Here is a 24,533-nt window from a genome sequence, read left to right on the forward strand (position 1 = left end):
GAATGGGGATCTTCCCACCCCAGCCATCCTGTCCCAGTGCCAAAATGCACTCAGAGCAACCTCTTACAGCACCAACGCCCCCACCCCCGTGGCCCTGTTTATACTGTAAGAATTTTTCAGTTTTTAGAACAGGGAGAAAAAAAGCATCCTGTTCATGGTTTTTTTTTTTTTTTTTAATGAAAACACATTCCACTAAAATATAATAGTGCAGGGGCATTCAAATAAGGAAATAGGGTTCTCTGTAGGGGCTCTCAGGAAGAACCAGAACCTGGAACCTCCTGTACCTACTTCCAAGATCAGGATGTGAACAAGAGTGGGGATTGTCCCTCCCTAGGCCTCCCCAGACCAGCACCATAGTCCAAGCCAGGACAAATGTGTGCTTTGAGAGATCCACAGCTGACTGGAGACCCTCATCTTCCTATCCTACCACTCTGGTAAAGGCCCCCCTTCCCCCATTCCTAGCTTTTCTTTAGAGGAAGGTTGAAAAGCACAAAGCCCCAATTAAATATGCTGACATGATTGTAAAAAGAAAAATAATAAGTTTTGACAAGTCTAGTAAAAAATAAAAAAATTTAAAACCCACAGCGCTAAGGTGGCTTGGCTTATTAGGAATCAGGGGATTGGGGTACAAAAAGCTTGGGATGATTGGCAGGGGTCAGAGAACAGTTACAGAATGTACTTTCTGCAGCCCCTCCCCAGCTAGGGAGGGTGGAGGGGATAGGGAAGAGGGGAGCAGACCTGAGAAATCAAAGGAAATGGGAGTGGGTTGAGGATAGAGGGGAAGGTGGTTAAGGACATGTAGGTAAAAAAATCCAAAGATACTTCCTGAAGCCCAGTTCCTGGGCCCAGGGTGGCCAGGTTGCTCCTCTAGTCAACTGGGAGGCCTTTCCCACAAAAGAAAAGCTTTAAGGTTCAAAACATTTACCCCTTCCCACTGGCCAGATGACAGGGACCGTAGCAGCTCAGATGCACATGGTCCTGGCAGAGGCAAACTGGTATAGGAAGCATCAGGTGGCTTTAGTTCCCCTCCCCACAATGGAGCCAGGAACCAGGCAACGCAGAGGATGTGTGGGAAGGGATGGCCTTGGCCTGTTGCTGCCAGGGTCACTATCTCCCTGCCCTCACCAACCCTTTTTCCAGATTCACGAACACTGAGGTGGGCTCCAGGACAGACCCCCTTCTTACTCACACACATACATACACACACACACGTACTCGGATAGACTCACAGATGCACCCATGTTATGTACAAGACATACACACATTCTCTCTCTCTCTCTCACACACACACACACACACCAGGATCATTTTAAAAAAGTCCCAAACCTACCCCCCTAAACCCTCCCTCTCCCAGAAATGACAACAGAGACGGCAGCCGAGATCGGTAGGAAACGTCTCGTTGACAGCTCAGAGCTTAAAAAAAAATATATACACATATATAAAAAACACTCTGCCCCCTTCCCCATGAGCAGGTCCAGGCGGCACCTTCCTGCAGGGCAGGGGAGAGCGCCATCAGGGCAGCGCCCGTTTTTTCAAAGGCACCCACCCTCCTCTCCCTCAGTCCCTGCCTCCAGTTCCAATGTAGAGGTCCAGGCAGCAGGCCCTCTGGGAAGGAAGAATCCTCCCCAATCTTCCATCCCACCTTGGTTTGGACTGCAAGTGTGGAGGGCCTCACTGAACTCTTTGGGAGCCCCCCCCCCTCCAATCCCACTCTGGGTCCATTGTCCATGCCGGAACCGCAAGTGCAGCAGAGGGGGGGGAGGGAGTAGGGTTGGGTGGGTTGGGTCGGTCCAGTGCTGGCTCAGTCTGATGGTTGCTGTCCCTGGAGGATCCCAGGGTTGATGGCTCCAAGGCTGCAGAGTCCTAGCCTGAGTTCCTCCAGTCCCCTACCCCCACCATATTTTGTTTAAAAAAAGAAAAAAAGAAAAAAAAAAAAAAAAAGAAGTGGGGGAGGCCAGGGGCAGGGACAGAACATGGGGGGAGACATAAGTGGTCAGCTGGGGAGGGGGACTCTGGGGCTCTCCCTGGCCACCTGGGGAGCTGAGCCTCAGTTGGAGTCAGAGTCTGAGGAGTCCCCTGAGGAGGAGGAGCTGGAGCTGCTGCCCTCAGACTCGTTGTCTTCATCATCATCCTCGTCCTCATCATCATCCTCATCCTCATCGTCCTCCTCATTCTGGGGGAAGGAAGGGTATGCCGTTATCAGATGGCTCTCTTTGGGGGAGCCCCCCCCAAACATGTTGTGTTTACTCTACCTCATCCCCATCCTCGCTCTCGTCCTCGCTGCTGGACTCTGAAGAGTCCCCACCATCCTCAGAGGAGTCTCCATTCTCATCATCTTCCTCTTCGTCATCATCATCCTCATCATCCTCATCCTCTTCATCATCCTCTTCCGACTCCTGAGAGGTAGAGGTCTATCAGGGATCTGGGGTGCCTGAGGCTCTGCTGTATAGACACCCCAGAGGGGCTTCTTACCGACTTGGATTGCAGGGCAGTCCGGCTAGACTTGGGGTTCGGGCCTCGCAACTTGGTCATGCTCTTTCTTTTCTGCAGTAGAGGATAGGGATAGAGAGAGGGAAAGCTGTGAGTTTCAAACCCTGGAGTTTCAGAACCCCACAGCCTGCTACTGCCCTGTTTCCACACTCACATTGGAGATGTATTCTTTATATGCTGCACGGTCCTGGGGAGATAGACTCTGGAAAAAGAGGAGAGCTGGTGTTAGAATGTTCTCTAGACAGGGCTGGGAAGGTAGCTCAGTGGTAGAGCGCTTGCCTTGCATGCCTGAGGCCCTGGGTTCGATTCCTCAGCACCACATAAGCAAAAAGAAAAAAAGCCAGAAGTGGTGCTGTGGCTCAAGTGATAGGGTGCTAGCCTTGAGCTGAAGAGCTGAGGGACAGCGCCCAGGCCCAGAGTTCAGGCCCCATGACCGGACCCCCCCAAAAAAAGAATGCTTTCTAGACTACTGCTGGCTCTATGTGCTCACTCTCCATAAGCTTGTCACATTTGGGGTCTCAGAATACAGCTCCAATCTCAGCTCCTGCCACAAGAGTTGGTCTCTGAGCCACCCTGTACTAAGATGGTTTTTGTTTCTCCAGTTGCTGGAGGCTCTTCAGTCAGGGGGCCTTCTTCAATTCCCAAGTTCCCCATCATGACTCACTCCTCAACTGGAGCCACTGATGAGGCTGTGGGGGCTAGATAAACTTGTGAACATCTAATCCTCACTGTCTCTCTAGATCTTTGGCCAATCTACTAGGTAGCTGGGGAGGACACTTTATGGATTTGACTACAACTAAGGTACAGAAGGAAGCTCAGAGAAGCCATGACAGAACCTCTGAGAAGTCTCCTGGTACCAACTGGAAGGCAGCTGATTTGAATTCTTTTTTCCTTACTCTGTGACCCAGAGGAAATTTCTTAACCACTCTGAGCCCTGGTGTCTTTTTTCTTTAAAAGTTTGACAGTAACTGTTTCCCATATGACGCTGCAGCACCAAGGAAATTATGCAAGAGTGCTAACCAGCAGGCTTCCCTCTCCCTTCTGGGTCCCTTATCCTCTCACCTTGACCCAGAGGTCCAGGTGCACCTTGTACTGCTTCTGCTGTTCCTCGGCCAACTTTTTGTAGTGCTCCTTCTGGCTCTGGGAGATGCGCTGCCAGCGGCTACCAATCTCCACCATGCGTTCCTTCAGCGGCAGATGGTTCAGTTCTCCATTGGACAGCAGCTCCTGGGAGAACTTCTGATAACCGTTCCTACACAGGGTGACACAGGGAAGGTCAGAAGCTCAGACAATGCGCCCTCAGCCTGGCCCTCCACACCAGGGCAACTCTAGCTCTGGGCTCACATGGGAGGCTTCTTGGGTTCTCCCTGGAACTTCATCTTCTTGGAAGAGTTTGTAGCAGCTGAAGGTGCCCGCATCTCACTCAGCTCTCTCTGTGGGGATACCAGGGAAGATTATATTTACAACTTCTACTGTATTATACCTTATCTGATTTTTTTTTTTTGCCAGTCTTGAGACTTGAACTCAGGGCCTTGAGCATCTGTGCTCAAGATTAGCACTCTACCACTTGAGCCACAGTGCCACTTCCAGCATTTTCTGTTTATGTGGTACTGAGGAATCAAACCCAGGGCTTCATGGATGGTAGGCAAGCACTCTACCACTAAGCTACTTTCCCACCCTTTTTTCTATTCTTGGTCATAGGGTTTGAACTCTGGGCCTGGGCACTGTCCCTCAGCTCTTCAGTTCAAGACAAGCACTCTACTACTTAAGCAACAGGACCACTTCTGGTTTTCCGGTGGTTTATTGGAGATAGTCTCATGAACTTTCCTGCCCAGGCTGGCTTTGAACCGCAATCCTCAGATCTCAGATGCCTGCCCCCCCTTTTTTTTTTGTCGGTTGTGGGGCTTGAACTCTGGGCTTGGGCGCTGTCCCTGCGCTTTTCAGCTCAAGGCAAGCACTCTACCACTTGAGCCACAGCACCTCTTCCAGTTTTCTAGTGGTTTATTGGAGATCAGAGTCTCACGGACTTTCCTGCCTGGGCTGGCTTTGAACTGTGATCCTCAGATCTCAGCTTCCTGAGTAGCTAGGATTACAGGTGTGAGCCATTAGTGCCTGGCTTTTTTTTTTCTTTTTTTTTAAGTGCTGGGGAATTGAACCTATGGTCCAACCATGCCAGGCAAACTATCACTGAGTCACACCTGCAGTAGTTCTTCCTTTTATGTGCCAGAAAGGAAATTTAGATGCACAGCCAAGGAGCAACTACCTAACTTGCAATTGTGTCAAGCAATATCTTTTCAAAGTGTTTCCAGCATTGAACTCACAATCCTCAATAATAACCCTGGAGGCTAGTACAGTCATCCCATTTTAGTAATGACAGACTGAGAATCTGGGCAGGAAGTTAAAAGACTGGATCAGGGTCAGGCTGAGATTTCTGGCTCTGAGCCTAGTTGCTAGTAGGGCAGTTGGCCCAGCCCCTTCCCACCTCATATCGCTTTTGGTCTTCAGCTGCCTTCTTAATCCACATAAGTTTTTCTTTCTTTTCCATATTGTTCCAGGTCATCTCCATGGCTTTCAAGGCTTTCACCCGGTCATTCTGAGGACAGACAAGGTATCAATTATAGGAGGAGTCATTTTGGGCTAGAAGCTACAAAGAATCACTTTCCCATACGCTGCCACCTTAAAGCGCGCCAGGTAGTCGCCAATGACACTCTGTTGCCAAATCTCCTCGGCTCTCTTGGGCGACTCCGGTAGCTTGCCCCGCTCTTCACGCTCACTGCCAGGCTTCCTTTCCGACTGTGCCTTCAGTGCAGCTTCGCGAGCCTTGTACTTGGCCTGCAGAGATGTCACGGGCGTTATGCCTGCAGACCAGCCCTAGGGGGCGCGCCAAGCTCACCCAGCCCAGCAGCTGCTTGCAGGGCTCCGGCTGGGAGGGTGGGGCCAGCAGGGGCGTGGGCGGCGCAGATGTCCCTGTCAGCTCTGCTCTGCCCCGCCCACGGGCTCCCCGGGGAGCCAACAGCCCTAGCTGACAGCTTCCCGCCTTCCGGCTCGCTGGGCTCTGGCCCAGCATCTGTGCCCAGTCACACGTGTGGGGCACACGGGGCAGGGGAGGCCACGCAGCTGCCGGCAGAAAGGAAGGGGCCCCAGTGGCCCCTTGAGGGACACTGGTGCCTGGGGTTGGAGGGAAGAGGGTGGCAAGCCTGACCTTCTTTTTCTCAGATAAGTCGTTCCACATGCGGGCCAGCAGGCGGGTCAGCTCGCTTTCAGAGAGTTCAGGCCGCTCCTCCTGCAGCTGCCTTCGCTTCTCCTCTGAGAAGATGAACATGGCCGACACAGGCCGCTTTGGCTTCTCTGAGCCGCCCTGGGGAGGTGCAGAAAGGTCAGGATTCCTTGCCAAAGCCCTAGGCCCATCCTGCCTGGCTGCTCTGACTCACTCACCTTGCCACCTTCCTGGGAGGGCTTCTTGGAGGCTGGGCTGGTGGTCTGCTTCTTATTGATGTTTAACATCTTCTCCTCCCCTAGGACCCGCTGCTGCTCCTCCTCAGGCAGGCTCTGTTTGGAAAGTGGGTATCATTCTGCACCCTGCTGCTCTCCAGTTTCTCACCTAGTTGGGCTTTGCAGCCAAACCCATCTACTACCCGGCCTGAGCAACACCCACCTCAAGGAAACGGAGGAGTTCCACTTCATAATCCTTCTTTTTCTGGGAAAGTAGGAGAGTCAGGGTCAGTTGTGCACAGCCTCACCAAGGGCTCAGTACTCAGGGACAGTAACCCCAGGGCCTTGGTGTGGACTGCTCTTCCCCAAAGATGGTAGGCAGGAGGCTGGACTGTCTTGACAGGCCAGGATGGTAAACCTAACATGCCACCATGTCAGAAGCAGTTGACAAAGGAACATACAACCTGTGATCAACTGGGGGTCAGACTTCAGGCATTTAACTCTCAAGGCAGGACCCAAAGATGTCTGTAGTACTCCCTGCCATACATACCTGATCACACTTCTTGTGATAGGCGTCCTTCTCCTTCTGGGAGAGCAGCTTCCACTGCTGGCTGCATAGCACCATGCGCTCTGTGCTCGGCACATCCTTCATGTTGGCCATGAGCTCTGCACAGTACAGTGAGTAGCTATTCCTATCAGAATTGGCAGAGGCATACTTGTTAGCAAAAGGGCCTCTTTGCTGTATTCTGCGCCTTGTCCTTTACTAGCCCCACTCCCTAGCTGTCCACTTGCCCACCCACCCACTCGGGGCAGTGCTCACGGAGGTGGCTTGGTGGGTCGCCCATCAAACTTGTCCTTGAGCTGGCGTTCAGCCTTGGTGAGGGTGGACTTGGTGATGCCCTCCTCACTGATGTTCAGCTCAGGGTGCTTCTGGATATAATCACGCATAATCTCCTGCAGTGGGGTGGGGGGGTGGAGGGTAATGGGGTGTGGGGTTAGCTGGGGCAGGGGAAGGGGGAGAGCCGCTGGGGAGGGGAGGCAGGGAGCAAAGCTGGGGGATGGCTGTGTGTCTGCTGTCACATGTGACACGGTGCCCTGCCCTGCCCTGCCCTAGCCTGAGATCTCATGGGGTGGGGGTGGGGGAACAAGGAGAAAGTAGGGGCAGAGGTGAGGGGCCCAGAAGGCCCCCTCCCTCAATGGAGGGCCAGGAGTGACTGCCATCCACAGAGTGCGGTGGCACCGAGTCAGAGGGCAGAGGCTCTTGAAGAGCCGGATGGGGAGGAGCGCAGCGGAAGCCTAACCTCGTACTCCTTCCGCTGCTCCAGGGCCTTATGAATCCATTTCAGCCTCTTTTTGTCCGAGAGCTGAGACCACTGCTTCCCCAGGGAGTCCTTCACCTCCTTCGTAGTGGCCTGCAAACCAAAAGCCGTCAGACACACACAGGCAGCCAGGGGCAGGGAAGGAGTGGGGGGGCACAGAGGCCCCACCCCCTCGGGCCACAGGGGGTCACATGAGTGTCCCCCACAGGCCAGGAGGGGAAGGCAGAGGCAGGGATCCCACCTGGGTGCAAGGGAGAGGCTCACACACGCACACGCACTCACGCCAGCTGGCCCAGGCCCTGTCCATGCAGTCCCCCCCCCTGGGGAGGGGCCTCCTCTCCTGCTCCCCTGGACCATGCCCGGCCACCTGGCGCGGCTCCCCCCTTGCCACCACCATATGCCGCCACCCCTGCCCCTTGGCCAGACACTCACATCTGGCCGTACTTTGAGATACACTTTCTTCTCATGAGTGTACCACAGCTGCTGGGGGGTTTTGGGCTTCTCAGGGATATCCGACTTCTTGGCATTCTGGATAAGGTCAGGGTGATCCTCCCTAGCCAGGGCACAGGAGCAAGGGTCAGCAGGGGACACTGCTGGGGCAGACCCAAGCTGGCCACCCCACCCACCAAACTTTCCTCACTGGGGCTAGTAGATTAGGGAGTGGCTAGCTGCCTGCTCTCCCCTAAGCAAGATACATTATAGTTTACAAAGGACCCATCCATCTTCCGTGCCTCATCAAGGCCAGCTTCAGTCTGCAGCCAGTTGTCAAGCCTTTTCTGCTGTACCCAGCGCCCGGTGCCCTCTGCTGGGCTCCACTGCCTTACCTGAATCGAGCCAGGTTTCTCTCGAACTCCTGTTTCTCCCTCTGGAAGTCCTGAATATACTTCATCTGGGGGGAGGAGGGGATGGGGTCATCCAGGACCCAAGGCCTACCTCACCTAAAGCTACAAAAGCTACCTTCCTGTTTTGTGGACATGTGCCTACCAGTGTTGGTTGGACATACACTAGACCTGGTGGCTGAGAAGTATTACAAGGGCCTCTCAGACACAGAATACTATATTCTATTCTCTCCTAAGAAAGAGTCCAGAGGGGGATAGTGTGTTACATGGCAGTGGCAGGACTGAGACCTCCAAGCCTTTCTGATACCACAGAGCTCTGTTCATGAGGAGTCTGGTGGAGACCTTGCTCATGCTTTCTCTGTAGTGTAGCAACTGATATTGGTCACCCATAAGTGGTGGCTGAGTCCTGCTTTCAAGGAACTGTATTGACAGGACACAACGAATTCACAATGCAAACCCCATCCCATTAGATCTCTCTGGAATTTGGGGTCTCTTCCCCATCCACTGGCTGAGTCTCCAAGTGGCCTAGGTATTCCTTCCCAATTCTATCTCCACCTCTTCCTGTCTCAGCTTCCTCCAGGCTCCTTGAGTACATCACTTGCCTCCCCCCAACACCTCCTGCCTACCACTTGACTCCTACACAACTTGCTCCCCATTTACCTCCTCCCACTTGTACCTCCTTTTCCACTCTTTTCCTTCAAGTAACTTCCTGTCCTGGCTCCCACTTAAAAAATGTGCATTTTCACCTTCCCTCTTTTTTCCAGGGTCACAAGAGTATCACTCTAAGGGGCCAGAGGCTCATAGTAATCAAGCCCAACTCTTGCTTCTAACAACGGCAGCAGGTGCAGAGGCAGAACACTTTCTCCTGTGATGCCCACAGAAAAACACCAAAGCACAGCCTAGCCTCCTCTGCCTCATAACAGCAGTGTTTAGAGCTAGAAGGTACTTTAGATGTGGCTCACTCTGGACAACCCAGAGACCAGGCACAGAGAAGTGATTTACCAAAGTCCCCTCCCTTTCCCCCCAACACACAGGAATTTGGTGACAGCCTGTATGCCCCAGGTTATCCCATCCAGTCTACCAGTTTCTGTCTTCCCGATTCTCAGATCCTTTGCCTTTAGTATCTCCCTCCCATCCTATGAGTGTTTGGTGGATACAGCCACTATCCCGTGTTCTCATTCACTAATGGGGTCACCTGCAGCTATAGCAGTTAATGATCCTGTCTGACTTGAGCCCCAGCCACAGATGGCTGCTTTTACCAAGCTGAGCTGGCTCCATTCTGTGTTTAGCACCAAAGGCTTTTGAGTCCCCAGTCAGAGTGCATGAACCAGGATAAAGGGCAACTTGGTGTGGTGGTTGGTCCCACTTTTTGAGCATTATGTACAACTTTGCCTCCACTCCTAGCCAACGGGTCTTTTGGTCTTTCCTACTGTCCTTTACCAACTTCTCTCCCTGGCTCCATCTCACCACCCAGCAATTCTGTCATGTCCATCTCTTTTCTCAACCGATCTCATGCTCCATCTGCAGGACTGCTCCAGTGTTTTGGTACCTGTCTCCTTAACCTGTGTCCACCTCTGCCTGGGAGGCTTAGAGCAATTTCTCCCCAAGGTTAATCACCTCTGACAATCTGGACGGTATTTTGCTTCTGTAGGGAACTGATACTGAAAAGAACACAGTGTGTCCTTGTGCATGACAAAGCCCACTTAAAATAGGACCCAGCAGTGAGCACTCAACAGAAGAGTCTGGGGTACCAAGGCCTAACTGCTATTCTAGCATCATTAGTTATATGACCATCTCAACCATCTATGCCTCAGTCCCCTCCCCACTAACATTAAAATAACCCTCTTTTGTGGGGCTGCATGTATGAGACTATCATAAGCATTACATGAGAGCATGAGGGGAATGTTGCAGCAGGCACAGAACTGCAGCACAGGCTCACAATGCAGATGCATGTATGGAGAAGAGCGGCTTTGAGTCATGGCAATGGCTGTGTAGTATGTAAAGTTGGTGTGATCACTTGGTTGGGCTGTGCCTTCATGTGTGATGGTACCTTAGTGACCATGTGTAGACCTGGCAGAGTGCTACTGGGGGTGGCTCCCAACATCCTACTCTGCTATGCTGACTTACTAACATCCCTAATACCAAGTCCTTTTGTCTAAGGCTTATCCTCCATACCCATCCAAACCAGTGACTCTCAGCCAAGAGCAGCAGCATCCCTCCTCCCCCCCTATGCCCCCCTCCCCCCACCTTCTTCTTCTCTGGAAGCTCCTTGTATTTCTTGGACAGAATCTTGGTCAAGTCCAGGTTGCTCATCTCAGGGTGGAGTTTCGCATACTTGGCCCGCTTCTCCATGAAGAAACGGAAATAAGGGGTCAGGGGCTTCTTTGGGAAGTCTGGGTGTTTCTGGAAGGTTAGAATAAGGACACGACAGAGGTCAGACATCATCTATTCTTTGGTTTATTCCTCCTCTCGCCCTCTGTGCTCCTCTTCCTGGTAACTCACCTTGAGTTTTTTGCCTTTGTAAGGATTTTTAACATGTTCCTGAGCATCGAGGATCAATTCTGTCAATGTACGGAACTTCCTTACCTGGAAGAAGGGAAGTGAGGGAAAAGCAAAGTTAGGAAATACTATTCTACCAGGCTTCACTATTCACCATGCCTAAACTTACCGAAGCCAACAGCCCACAATGCAGTAAGCCACTGACACGCAGGCATTGACTCAGAGGCCCAGGCAGTCAGGACACACCAAAGGACAGCCATAAGAGATTTCCTGACTTCAGTGTGGTTCCCCTAGTAGCAACTCCACTCAAGTCCCAGAAGAACTTAGACAACAGAAGCCCCCAGATATGAATATTCTAAGGTACCTAGATAGGATGTGACAGAATTTGAGACCCCTGGGCCAGTGCTATCACCTGTGCCATATCCTCACATAAGGCCTATGTTATGAACACCCCTCCCAGGTTCTTTACATCTTGTTCACAGAACTGTCTCATCTCCCCCAGGAAGGCTGAGATAGGGGTATGGGTAGATGTGTATTCATGTGTGTCAAAAGGGAAATGAGGTAGGTGGGGATCATTTACCTCATTAGAAATCTCCACCCATTTCAGCTTGCACATGTCTCCAGAAAAATCCTTAAATGCTACTTTTTCCCAGTCCATATGTGATTCGGTGGTTTTGAACTTGGAGCTGTCATTGGATGGAAGGTTGTTCTTCATGCATTCCAACAGTGTTAGCATGTCTTCCTGGGACCAGCGGTCTGGTGAGGGGTGAGAGTCCATCACACCTACTGCACGTCATCCTCCTCATCTGCTCCCAGTACCTGAATGTTCAAGCTTTCTTTCCCAGAGCCCCTGGCTGCTTCCCATTTGAACCAGGGTTTCTTTCCTTAGGCATGGCTCAGCTCTAAAAAAATCTAGATTAGGGTAGGGACTCTAGACCAGACAGCATCATACCTAGAAAGCCAGGTTCTTAACCCAGGTCTGACTTATTTCAAAGCTATTGTCATTTGAAACATGGCAGTATGCCATGGATCCCTATTTACTGAAGAGGGTAAGGGTAGCAGAGGGGGAAATGAAACTACAGGGATTAGGGGTTCTATAGGAGTTTGGCTTAGAGTAGACGGAGAAAGAAGATAACACATGTAAATGCGTTGCCAAGCTCAAGTCCATGTTCCAGGTAGAAACCCTAAACATGCAAGGACTGAGGATAGGTAGTAAGGAAACTCCACTGTCCACATAAGAACAGGTTGTTTTTTTGTTTTGTTTTTTTTTTTAAATCAGATTCAGAGGAAGAACCACACAGGGTAGCTTTGAGGAGAGGTCCAGCTGGTTAAAGGATCTCAGGAGCCTACTCCAAGAAGACCCCTCCCCCCCAACTCCAAGTTGCTTTCACAGCTCAGTTCTTCAGGGAGGTAAACAGGGGATCTGGACCAGTTATTTTCAGCCACGAATAAGCAGCCCCAAAGAGCTCTGTGCTTGGAGGGTAGCTGCCCTGGAAGGTGAGCTGGAAGAACAGCCATCCACTGCCCAAGTCACTTTCATATGCATCTGATAACCTGGACCAGGGTTTCTGCAGAGTGGATCACATTGACCCATAATCCTCTCTCCTCAATGCTCCCCATGCTTTACCAGATGCTCAGCTTCACTCTGCCTCCACCCCCATATACAGTGGAATTTTGCTGTATGAGGCACGGGTCAAACTACCTATGTAACTCCCACCTTAAACCACCCAAACACTCCTCCTTTTCCACCTGCCTCTCCTAAAACCCTTTCATTAACAACAAAAACATGAAAAGCCCTTCCAGGCCCTCTCCTCACCTTCCTCTCTACTCATCACCCTCGTACACGAGACACAAAATGTACTCAGGCTGCCTGGGAACCCCAGCAGAAAAGCTACCATAGTGTTTGTTCTCTGACCTCAGACACAGAAGAATGTGAAAACAATATATAGACTCGGGGTCAAATCATTTGGATTTGGCCAAAACACGCGTTGAGGGATTTTTGATTTTTGTAATACTCCAGACACCTTCTCCAGTTTCAGAGAAGGCAGACTGGAGGAGCCCTTAAGAAGGTGAGCCTTGCACATAGCCATGTGGGAAGGACTTTAAAGTTATAGAGGGCTGGGCCTGGGGGTGGGGAGCCCTGGGCGGGAGGCCCTACCTTGGCCTTTGGGGGCGGCCATTTCCAGGTCTGTGGGGCAGTCGGCTTCTCCGTTCATCCTCCAGCAGTCCAGCCACCTCCTCGGTCGCGCTGGCCGGGCAACCCGGGGTCAAATGCCACCTCACCCTTTAAAAGAGATACCAGTCTCTACTCAGGCAGGCTGAGAGAGGAACTATCTTGCCCCTCTCCCAAAAGGAGGGGGCGCAGGCCCACGTTCTCAGCAGAGCCAGCCTCAGACTTAAAGGGTCGGAGGTTGGAGGAGTGAGCCCCCCTCTTTCTGCCCATCCCACTTTTTGCAGCTGGGCTCGGCGGCGTGCGCCCTCCCCTGCCCACGCGAGAGACTGCTCCCAGCTCCCGCGTGCAGCTAGCGCCCGCCCTCCTTCCCCCACCCAGGCCAAAAAAAAAAAAAAAAAAAGAACTCCTCCTCCTCGGTGCGCCCGCCCCGGGGAGGCCCCAGGCTGGAGGGCGGGGGAGGAGGAAGGGCGGGTAAAGGGCGCGCGCGGCCATGGAAGCGGGCACGCGCCCCAGTCTCCTCCTCCCGCCTCCCCCCGGCCGGTTCCCCCCGCCTCCGCAACCCGGCGGGGACCCGGACGCAACGCAGCCGCCGCCAGCCCCGGAGCGCTGTGGCCGCACCGCCCCCGGGGACCAGATCCGGATTCCTGCCGCTACCCCCTCCCAAGCTCCCAGCGCCGTCTCCGCCCGCCCCGGCGAGCGAGCAACCGGAGAGAAGCGGCCTAGCCTGCCCCCCCGCCCCCGAGCTACCCACCCGGGCCAGCGGCGCTGCCACCGCCCAGCCACCCGGACGCGCACGGAGAAGCCCGGCGCAGAAGCGCGACCGCGGCGGGAACCGCCGCCTCCTCCCCCGAGCCTGCGGCCCAGCCCCGCCGGCGCCCCCGCCCCGGCCTCCGGGGAGCCGAGCCAAGGAGAGGGCGGGGAGGACGGCGGCCGGGAGGCGGGGGCGCAGCGCTCGCCGGCCCCGCCGCCCCCTCCGGCGGCCGGCGAGAACTGCGCCTGCCGGCTTGGGGAAGCGCGGGCTCCTCAGCCCGCGGCCGGGCCCGGCTCGGGCCTCGCTTCCTGCCCTTCCCTCCCCTCCCCCGGCTCTCGGCGCTCTCCGCAGTGCCCTGGTCAGCTTGCGCCCAGTCCCCTGTCGGGGATCGCCTCGGGTCCCCCGCCAGGCCTCCACAGCACCCACGGCTCTCCCCCTGTCGCCGGGCCCCAGCCCCCTGCCCCGACCCCAGCGCGCGTCCTCAGCCGCCTCGGTTACCCGGCGCAGCGCGGCCTCCGGGCTTCCCGCTCCGGCGGCTCCCTCTCCGGCTCTGAGCCGCGGCGCCCTCCCCCGCTTGGCCGGGCACAGCCGCAGCTCCCTCCCGCGGCGGCAGCGACTCCTCCTCCGGGCGCGGCGGTGGCGGCGCTGGGGCGGCGGCTGCTGCTGTTGCTGCTGTGGCGGCGGCGGCTGTGGCTGCTGCCTGCTGCTCCTCGCGGCGAAAAGCACAAAGCACAGCGCCCTCCGCCTGCAGGCAGCCCGCCCGCCGCCCGCCCGCCGGCCCCGGCCTCAGCTCGCACACCCCCCGCCGCCGCCGCAGCCTCCGCCGCCGGAGCGGGGAGGAGGAGGGAAAAGGGAGGAGGAGGAGCGGGAGGGGGGGCGGGAGAAGCGGGGCAGCGAGCGCGTCCTTCCCCGTAGAGCGCACACCGACCCCCGGGGAGCGAGCGCCAGCCCGCCCGCCTCGCCGGCTCCGCTCCCTCCCACAGCCTGCCCGGGCGGGCTCCGCGGGGGGCAGCTGGGAGGAGGGGCGGGAGCTGGGGGGACCCGGGCGGCCGAGGCGGAGGGAAGGAAGGAGGGGAGGGGGGTGGTGGTGGTGGTGGTGGTAGCGGTGGTGGTGGCGGTGGTGGCGGCTGCTTCTGCCGCCGCCGCCGGGGAAGGGAGGGGGGAGCCCGAGGCAGGGAGACACGCAGCCGCCCGGATGGCGGCGGGGCTCCGAGCCGAGGCGGGCGGGAGCCGAGAGCGACCTCGCCAGACCCGCGGGGGAACTAGCAGGCTTGGCCCGCCCGGGAGGGAGGGCCCCCAGGCGGCCGGGGAGGCTCGGGGGCTGCCGGCAGCCCCGCTCCAGAGCGCCCTTCCAGTCCCTCCCAAAGCTTACGTTGAGGCTTCCAGGCCAGTTCTCACCCACTCCCCACTTCCTGCCTCCTGGAGAGGCAGACCGGTCAGCGTCCACCCTTATCCCGGGAGCGTGGCCACCAGCCTGGGGTGCACGCACGCCGATCGCGGCGCCAGACTTAGGCGCCTACCTCGCGGTTCGTTAGCTGCCAAAAGACACCCAAGAAACTAAAAAAAAAAAAATTAGGCCCCCAAAACAAAAATCCCCTTTACTCCCTCCATCCTGGAAACGGCGCACCGCGCTCAGGGAGCTGGTTCAATCTAGCCCGGCATGGCTCCTCAGGCCTGCCCCGGCGCATGGAGATCGCGCCGCCGCCGCCGCTGCCGCTAGCGACCCCTCTCCCCCGAAATCCGCGGCACTGAAACTCTCTTACCGAGCGTACGGACAGAAGCGCGGGTCAGGGGTGTCTAGGGGTGCGGCGGGCCGAAGAGCCGAGCCGCAGCTCCGCCGCAGCTGACGCCGGGGCAGCAAGTCGCCAGACAAAGCCCGAGATGGCGAAGCGGAGCGACGGCTAATGGCGAGCCCCACGCGCCGCGCTCCGCCCGCCCCGCTCCGCCCGCCCGCCCGCCCGCCTGCCTCGGCGCTGCGCAGCGCCGCTCCGAGCGCTCGCCCGTCAGAGCCGCCTCGGCGCCGCCGCCTCCCGGGCCACCCGGGCCTCGCCTGGCCCCTCCGCCTCCTCGGGGTGGCTCAGCCTCACCCCTTCCCTCCCACAGCTCTGGGGGCTGCACGAAAAAAAATTTAAAAAGAGAAATGCTTTCCTTTTTTTTTTCCCCCCCTCCGAACGACATGTTGATTTTTTTTTTTTTTTTGCCCTCAGGTCGAACTCACCTGCGGAGCCACGGGTAGGGCTGGGGGTGGGGGCGCGCGGGGCTGTAGCCGGCGAGCGCGGGTTGAAAGCTAGCCAAGCTCTGCAGCGCCCGACCCGGGCGTGTACGCCGCCGCCAGTCCCCGCAGAGAAATCGTCCTCCTACCCCCGCCTCCATCGCTCTGCGTTTCTCTTCCAATCAGCCGGTCGCTTGGCGGCTCCTCCATTCTCCGGCCAAGCCCGCTTCCTAGAGCGAGCTCCACTCCTCCATCTGCTTGCCTGGCTCCTCGCTCCCCTGCCGGTGCGGGCGAGGCGGCTTGAGCCGGAGGGGGATTTGCGAGGGAACCTGCCTGCTCCCCGTCCCCATTGCTCCATCCCCGCTGCCTCCTGTCTCCTGCGGCTTTCCAACTCTCCCCTGTCGCCACTGGTGTGTGTCTGTGTGTGTGTGTGCGCGGGTTTTTTTTTTTTTTTCTTTTTTATTGCTCTTTGCTTTTGCAACCCTGAAGCCAGAGCGGGGAGGGGAGAACCAAAGGGAGGGTATTATAAAAAGGGAAAGAAAAAAAAAAAAGGCAAGAAAAAGCGTCTGGATTTGCAACATCGGAAGAACGGGGGAGCACCCCGCCTCGTCCGATCTCTGTGCCCCGCCAGGGCCTTCCGGGTTTTAGGCGAGCCTTTCCGCCGTTGTTCTCTGCCCTCCCACCTTCGTTGGATTTAGGATCCGAGGACTCCGAGCAAAAAGTTCCTCCCCAGCATCGTAGTGAAAGGTGTCAGTGTGGAAGTTGGGATCCCCCCCCCCCCCAAAGAAGCAGCAGCCATCCTACACCGGCTTCCATAACCGTAACTGGGCCGGGGTTGGAGTAAAGAGCCAAATCCCGATGGGTTTGTCTAAAGAAGCTTGGGGACGGAGAGGGGGGTGCGGGGGGGGGGGGAGCGCCACCCGGAGACGGAGCTTGGCGCATCTCCCCCTCGGTCTCTGCCTCCAGTGCCTTGCCAGCTCCCCCTTTTATTTTTACCCCCCTCTCTTTTAATCTAATTTCCTCCAACTCCACCTTTGTTGTTACCGGCGTCACGCCTGGATCAGCCAATCCCCGCCACGCAATTAGCTTGTCAAAAAGGCACGGCCAGCCTAGAGAAAGCAGGCCGCCGGCTCTGCCCCCCGGCGGCGGCGGGGATTCTCGAGGGGAGCCTGGCATCCCGGCCTGACCGCCGGAGCTGCGTTCCCGCAGCCTCCGTGTGGGTCTCCCGTAGTCCAACACCGTTCAGGCGAGAGAAGGAAAGGCCTAGACAGGAACCATCCTCCAGCTTCCCACTGTCATCAGCTGTAGATTGTCTTGGCTTTGCCTGCCCTTCTCAGAGGAAGGCTTTCAGGACAGGATCCGGGAGCCAGAAGTCAATGTGAAGGCCATTTGCTTCCAACAAGCCTAGGCAGCGCCATTGCTTCTGGCTCCCAGGTGCCAGTCTCCCACACCAACACTGTTACATGTTGCTGTCACCATCTTAGCCAGCTGGGTCACACAGACTCTTCGGACTGTCCCCTGGCACAGTGCCCTCTTCATCTTCAACACCACTTCACTGCTGGTGTAATTTCCTCCTATCTCTTGGGAGAAATGAGATTCCTTTCCTAGGAATCTCAACCCAATTCTGCCTCTTTGCACAAACTGGAGGGAAAAGCTGTCAAGATCTGGCGTTTCCTGTTGTTGGGTTTTTGTTTCCGGTTGTAGCAGATTTACCATTGTGCTCATGAAGCTTAAGATTTGAGGCCCTTTACTTGCAGGACCTACCTAAGGCTCTTTTTCTTTTTTTCTTTTTTGGTTGGTCGTGGAGGTTAAATTCTAGGCCTGGGCGCTGTCCCTCAGCTCTTCAGCTCAAGGCTGGCGCTCTACCACTTGAGCCACAGCGCCACTTCCTTCTTTTTCTGTATATGTGGTGCTGAGGAATTAAAGCCAGGGCCTCATGCATGTGAGGCAAGCACTCTACCACTGAGCCACCTTCCCAGCCCTACCTAGGCTCTTAATGTTTTGTTTTTGTTTAGAAGATCTCCTTCTTCCAAATAGTACATATTTTGGGCCCAACAAACCCATATCTGCTCTGGACTCTACCCTGAGTGCTTTGTGTAGGATCCAGTCATAGTACACTGAATGCAAGGCCTGGGATCAACTTTATTTTTGCCTGGGAAATTAGGGTTTGTAATTTTAAAAAAATTCCAACTTCCTCAGCTTAATGTGTGAGCTTGGGCAAGTCTTCTCTGATACATGTTCATATCTGTATAATTAGAATAGTCTATTTACTTCTCACCAGAAACTGAAGGGTCAAATGAGCAGATATGTGTAGAACTAAAATTCTCCACCTAGGTCACTTGCCGTAATTATAGCTAGAGAAACTTGGACCCCAAGAAAATTCCAAATGTTTCATCCACAGATCCTGGAGTTCAGGTGTTTTGGCTTCCGGCCCTAAACAACTTGGCTAGGCCAAGGGGCTTTTTGGTAAAGTACTTTGGAATAAAACTGGATGAAAATAAATCATAAGAATTATTATTGTTGTTGATTCTTTGGGCAGCAAAAAAAAAATCATGGCTGGCACTTTTCCCACTTGGAAACCATTTGGCTCATTTTACATCTATCGCAATTCTGGTGAGTTCAAGAGTACTACTTGAGCTATAGACCAGACTATGAGAGGATCTGTCCTTAGCCCTTTTCCTCTATCCCCTATCGCAGTTCTCTCCCCCCACCCCCTTCAACTTTATGGCATGTGTCTTGAAGCATTCCATAACCCCACCCTAGGCTTGTCATGAGCATAATCTCAGCTATGCAATCTTCACTTTGCAGTTCTTCCCTGGGTGGCCAGCTCCAAGCACTAGCCATATTTGAAACAACAAAAGGCCAGGCGCCAGTGGCTCACTTGTAATCCTAGCTACTCAGGAGACTGAGATCTGAGGCTCATGGTTCAAAGCCAGCCCGGCAGGAAGGTCCATGGGACTCTCATCTCCAATAAACTACCAAAAAACCAGAAGTGGCACTGTGGCTCAATGGTAGAGCACTAGCCTTGAGCTGAACTGCTGAGGGACAGCATCCAGGCCCAGAGTTCAAGCCCAATGACTGACAAGAAAAACAAACACCAGAGTATCTAGAATGTGCTAACTAGGGCTGGGAAGGTGGTTCAGTGGTGGAGCGCTTGCCTTGCATGCCTGAGGCCCTGGGTTCGATTCCTCAGTACCACATAAGCAAAAAGAAAAAAGCCGGATGTGGCGCTGTGGCTCAAGTGGAAGAGCCCTAGTCTTGAGCTGAAGAGCTGAGGGACAGCGCCAAGGCCCACAGTTCAGGCCCCATGACCAGACCCAAAAAAAAAAAAAATAGAATGTGCTAACTAATAGTTCTTGACTTTCTGACGTACAAGGAGGATTCTGTTCATCTTATTTTTATTTCTTGTACGCAGGGTATTTTAGATTACATATAGATATTATTTTTGTATGCCAGTACTAGGGCTTGAACTCAGGACATGGGCACTATCACTTACACTGGCTTTCTACCACTTGAGATACAGCTCCATTCTGGCTTTTTCCTGGCTAATTGGAAATGAGAGTCGCATGGATTTTCCTGCCCAGGCTAGCTTTGAGCTGCAATCCTTAGCCTCTTAAGTAATTTAGATATTATTTTTAGAGTTCCATATTTTAATGTGTTTTAGGAATTGTCTGTTTGTAATGTTTATTTAATGATATTAAGGTTCATTTTGGAGGGGGAGGAGCTAATTTCCCTTTTAATGAAAGTACCTATATATATGTGTTGATTTTTGTTACAGTATAACATGCAGATAGTAAAGTGTACACATTTTAGTATATATATATCTTGATGAGTTTTACATAATACATAGTATACATGTTACATCTGTATATTAAATGTAACCATTACTCAAATCAAAATGTTGAACATTTTCAGCATCTAGCAAGCTGGAGCAGCTAATAATCTCCTCTAAATATCATGAGTATTTTGAGCTCTATCACTATAAATACCTTCTGCCTAATTTTGTAGTATTCCATTGCACAAATATGCCACATTTTATCCGTTCCAATGCTAGTAGACCTTTAAGGTGTACTCATTTTTTCATTCCTTTTTTCCCCCTCCCCCTCTTTCCCTCCCTCGTTCCCTTTCTTCCCTTTCTTTTCTTCCTTTCTCCCTCCTTTTCTCTTCCCTCTCTTCCCTTCCTCCCCCTCTCCCTTCCTCCCTCCCTCCCTCCCTCCCTCCCTCCCTCCCTCCCTTCCTCCCTCCTTCCCTCCCTCCCTTCCTTCCTCCCTTCCTTCCTTCTTACCTTTTATAGTCCAGGGAGATTCACACTGGAAATCTTGGATTATAAGTGTAGGGCACTGTATCAAGTTTAGTTTTTTAGAATTGTGTATTAAGCTGCCTTGAATGTGCATAATCTCACAGACTTTCCTGCCTGGTCTCTCTTTGAGCCACAATCCTCAAAACTCAGACTCCTAAGTAGCTAGGATTTTTTTTTTTTTTTTTTGGGTCCAGTCGTGGGGCCTGAACTCTGGGCCTGGGCACTGTCCCTCAGCTCTTCAGCTCAAGGCTAGTGCTCTACCACTTGAGCCACAGTGCTACTTCTGGCTTTTTTCTTTTTGCTTATGTGGTGCTGGGGAATTGAACCCAGGGCCTCAGGCATGCAAGGCAAGCGCTCTACCACTGAGCCACCTTCCCAGCCCAGTAGCTAGGATTATAGGCATTAGCCACTGGTGCCTGGCAATGGTTATTTTTGAGATAGGGTCTTGTTTCTTTTTTTTCTTTTTTTGAGTCCAGTCGTGGGGCCTGAACTATGGGCCTGGGCGCTGTCCCTCACTCTTCAGCTCAAAGCTAGTGCTCTACCACTTGAGCCACAGCGCCACTTCTGGCTTTTTTCTTTTTGCTTATGTGGTACTGAGGAATCGAACCCAGGGCCTCATGCATGCAAGGCAAGCGCTGTACCACTGAGCCACCTTCCCAGCTCCAGGGTCTTTTTTTCTTGCTTGTTGCAGTGCTTGAACCTCTATTCACCCATTTTAGGCTTCCTATCTTATCTGGTATGACAGCCACTGTATCTACCTTCCTTCCATAGAGATGGATCTTGTGAACTTTTATGCCTATGTGGGCCTAGAACCTCACAATCTCAATTTCCTGTACAGTTTATGCCAGATGTGCCTAGTTAAGTCTAAATGAAGACAACCAAAATAAAATTGCAAATCCCATTCTCTACATTTTAAGTACTCCATTGCTATATGTGCCTAATGGCTTCCTTATTAGATAGTAGAGATATAAATGTTACTAGCATCACAGGCAGTTCTATCACACTGATGCTATAGAGAATATTTAAAGTTGATGACATTTATTTATTTATGCGAGTACTGGAACTTGAACTCAGGACCTCTCACTTTTTTTGGGGTTCTTAAACTCAGGGACTAGGTACAGTCCTTGAGCTTTTTCCCTCAAGGCTGCCACTCCACCACTTTGAGTCACAGCTCCACTTCTGGTTTCTGGTGATTAATTGGAGATAAGAGTCTCTCAGACTAACCTGCCCAGGCTGGCCTCAAACCCTGATCCTCAGATCTCAGCCTTCTAGGATTACAAACACCAGCCACCAACACCACTTACTCTTTTTTTTTTTTTTTCTTTCAGGTAAGGGGTAGGTTTATTCAGTAGACCTGCTGGGACCAGGCAAGGTTGGCACTCCACGTGGCTGGGAAAGGCCTGGGAATGAGAGAGAAAAGAGCTAGAAAAGAGCAGAGAGCAGAGAGGGCTAGAAAAGAGCAGCGAGAGATCTTTTTTTTTGGGGGGGGGCTCAGTTATGGGTCTTGAACTCTGGGCTTGGGCACTGTCCTTGAGCTCTTCAGCTTAAGGCAAGTGCTCTACCACTTGAGCCACAGTGCCACTTCTAGAGATAAAAGTCTCGTGGACTTTCCTGCCCAGGGTGGCTTCAAACGACAATTCCCAGATCTTAGCCTCCTGAGTAGGATTAAAAGCATAAGCTACCAGCCCCCGGCACCTCTTACTCTTGCTTAGCTATTTTTTTTGCTCAAGACTGGTGTTCTAACACTTGAGCCATGGTTCTACTTCTGGCTTTTTGCTGGTTATTTGAATTTATCTGACTGGCTTGCTCAAAGAGATCTAAGCCCTTTTTTTTTTCTGGTCCTGGAGCTTGAACTCAGGCCTTGGGCTTTGTCCCTGGGCCTCTCTATGCTCAAAGATAGTACTTTACCACATGAGCCACACTGCTACTTCCAGATTTTTTTTTGTTTATGTGGTACTGGGGAATCAAACCCAGTGCTTCATGCATGCTAGGCAAGCACTACCACTAAGCTACATTCCCAGCCCCATCTCAGCCTCTTGAGTAGGTAAGACTAGAGGTGTGAGCTACTCATGCCTGACATCTGCTCTAATTTTTATCTTTTTCTTCTACTTATTTTAGATCATGTTTGCTCTTCTTAGCCCTCCAAACTCTCAGAAATACCCAGATGTAGTGAACTGTTACTATATAACTAGTCCCAAACTTACTTATCCTATTATTGACCTTAAAACTTTGATTGCCCTAAAATGTTGGTGATTATCCTATCATCTGTAATCCCAGATTACAGGGAGTCTGAGAAAGGAAGGATTATGGTTCAAGACTAATTTTGGCAGAAAAGTTTATGAGTCTTGATTTTATAAGTTCACAATTATTTGTTTTTTTCTTACTTTGAAAGACCAACTTAGGGCTGGGAAGGTGGCTCAGTGGTAGAGCGCTTGCCTTGCATGCTCGAGGCCCTGGGTTCGATTCCTCAGCAGCACATAAGCAAAAAGAAAAAAGCAGGAAGTGGTGCTGTGGCTCAAGTGGTAGAGCACTAGCCTTGAGCTGAAGAGCTGAGGGACAGCGCCCAGGCCCAGAGTTCAGGCCCACGACCGGATCAAAAAAAAAAAAAAGAAAGACCAACTTACCATTACAATGTTTCAAAAATATGTTGAAAATTTAACAATGTTTAAAAGTAGAAAAGTATAAGTGTTTATGGGACTGGGAAGTTGGTCAGTAGTAGAGTGCTTACCTCGCATGCATGAGGCCCTGGGTTCAAGTCCTCAGCACCACATAAGCAGAAAAAAGCCAGAAGTGGCTCTGTGGCTCAAGTGGTAGAGTGCTAGCCTTGAGCTGACGAGCTGAGGGACAGCACCCAGGCCCAGAGTTCAGCCCCCATGACCGACCAAAAAAAAAAAAAATCATGAGTGTTTAAATACCCTTTAAAATTAAAGTTTATATTGTCTTATCTGTCTTTGAGAACAGTGTTCATGCTAATGGTAATTTTTAGCTGAATGTAATAGCTCAAGCCTGTAATACTAGGTAATTGGGAAGTAGAAATCAGGGGATTGTGGTACAAGGCCAGCAAAAAATTTCCTAAGACTCCATCTCAACCAGTAGCTGAACCTGGTAGTATGAATTTGTCATTCCAGTGACAAAAGAAAGCACAAGGGCTGGGAAGGTGGCTCAGTGGTAGAGCGCTTGCCTTGCATGCATGAGGCCCTGGGTTCGATTCCTCAGCACCACATAAGCAAAAAGAAAAAAGCCGGAAGTGGCGCTGTGACTCAAGTGGTAGAGCGCTAGCTTTGAGCTGAAGAGCTGAGGGACAGCACCCAGGCCCAGAGTTCAGGCCCCACAACCGGACCCCCCCCCCCCCAAAAAAAAAAAAAGCACAAATAGGATCTTAGTACAGGCTAGCCTGAGCACTGAGTGTAAGAGGAGACCCTATCATGAAATAACAACACAAAAATAATCAAGAAACTTATTACTAAATAGATAGATAAATAGATACTTCTAATAAAGCTGAGTGGGATGGTAAACACCTACAGTCCCAGCTACTTGGGAACCTGGGGCATGAGCATCTTTTGAATCCAGGAGTTTAAGATCAGTCTGAGTAATAAGAGAAATATTGTTTGTTTGTTTTTTTTTGGGTCCGGTCACGGGGCCTGAACTCTGGGCCGGGGCGCTGTCCCTCAGCTCTTCAGCTCAAGGCTAGCGCTCTACCACTTGAGCCACAGTGCCACTTCTGGCTTTTTTCTTATGTGGTGCTGAGGAATTGAACCCAGGGCCTCAGGCATGCAAGGCAAGTGCTCTACCACTGAGCCACCTTCCCAGCCCGAGAAACATTGTTTTACAAGGTAACCACTTATAGTATATTCCTCTGTATATAAATTAGATGGGATAATGGAATTCACAATCTATAATATTCTTTGAAAGCCAGGCTTTAAACTTCACAAATCTGTTTCACAAATAACAGTTTCAAATAGGAAGTGGCCACTTGCCATCTTGACATCAAGCTAACTTGCCAATTAGACATCTAGTCAACACTGAAAACAAAATAGCAACTTATGTATATCCATCTTTGTCACTTCCTGTTCAGCTTCTGGGTATTTTATTTCAGTCTCACTTGCAATGTAAGAATATCTTCAGATAGATGAATACCAAAAGGGTTCATTTTTATTAATATTAATTATCTTGGAAGTACTGAGGTTTGAATTCAGGGACTTAAGCTTGCTAGACAGGTACTCTACTATTTGAGGTATACCTCTATCCATTTTTTGTTGTTGTTGGTCATTGGGCTTGAACTCAGGGCTAGACATTGTGCTAGATCTTTTCTGCTCAAGGCTAGCACCCCATCATTTTGAGCCACAGCTCTACTTCCGGTTTTCTGGAGGTTAGTTGGAACTAAGAGTCTCAAGGATAATTTCCTGCCCAGGCTGGCTTCAAACTACAATTCCCAGATCTGAGCCTTCCAAATAGCTAGAATTTCAGGCATGAATCACCAGTGCCTGACCCTTCCATCTTTTTTTTTTAAGATAGGAG

The 24,533-nt window shown here is 52.3% G+C and overlaps 1 protein-coding gene across 3 annotated transcripts; it reads right to left on the reverse strand.

Moving 5' to 3' along the window:
- Positions 1–1,381: 1,381 nt before the first annotated feature.
- Ubtf (upstream binding transcription factor) lies at positions 1,382–16,107 on the reverse strand. 3 transcript variants are annotated; one of them, XM_042673830.1, is made up of 21 exons: positions 14,002–14,166; positions 12,738–12,863; positions 11,160–11,335; positions 10,583–10,666; positions 10,328–10,483; positions 8,066–8,130; positions 7,674–7,794; positions 7,224–7,334; positions 6,743–6,876; positions 6,473–6,614; positions 6,146–6,187; positions 5,926–6,039; positions 5,693–5,848; positions 5,167–5,322; positions 4,973–5,083; positions 3,835–3,923; positions 3,553–3,742; positions 2,645–2,692; positions 2,473–2,544; positions 2,253–2,396; positions 1,958–2,173 (listed from the first exon to the last, which is right to left on the reverse strand). In XM_042673830.1, exons 2-21 carry the CDS (start codon positions 12,793–12,795, stop codon positions 2,048–2,050), a joined length of 2,295 nt encoding a protein of 764 aa, XP_042529764.1. In that variant the 5' UTR covers positions 12,796–12,863; positions 14,002–14,166; the 3' UTR covers positions 1,958–2,047. The 3 variants fall into 3 exon arrangements, with proteins under 3 accessions (XP_042529766.1, XP_042529764.1, XP_042529765.1); XM_042673832.1 differs by lacking the exons at positions 7,224–7,334; positions 14,002–14,166 and adding an exon at positions 15,722–16,107 and having other exon boundaries at positions 1,382–2,173; positions 2,477–2,544; XM_042673831.1 differs by lacking the exon at positions 7,224–7,334 and having other exon boundaries at positions 14,002–14,165.
- Between the last annotated feature and the right edge of the window lie 8,426 nt (positions 16,108–24,533).

Source organism: Dipodomys spectabilis, unplaced genomic scaffold (genome assembly GCF_019054845.1).
Source record: "Dipodomys spectabilis isolate Male_0828 unplaced genomic scaffold, ASM1905484v1 ptg000018l, whole genome shotgun sequence".
Classification (NCBI taxonomy): domain Eukaryota; kingdom Metazoa; phylum Chordata; class Mammalia; order Rodentia; family Heteromyidae; genus Dipodomys; species Dipodomys spectabilis.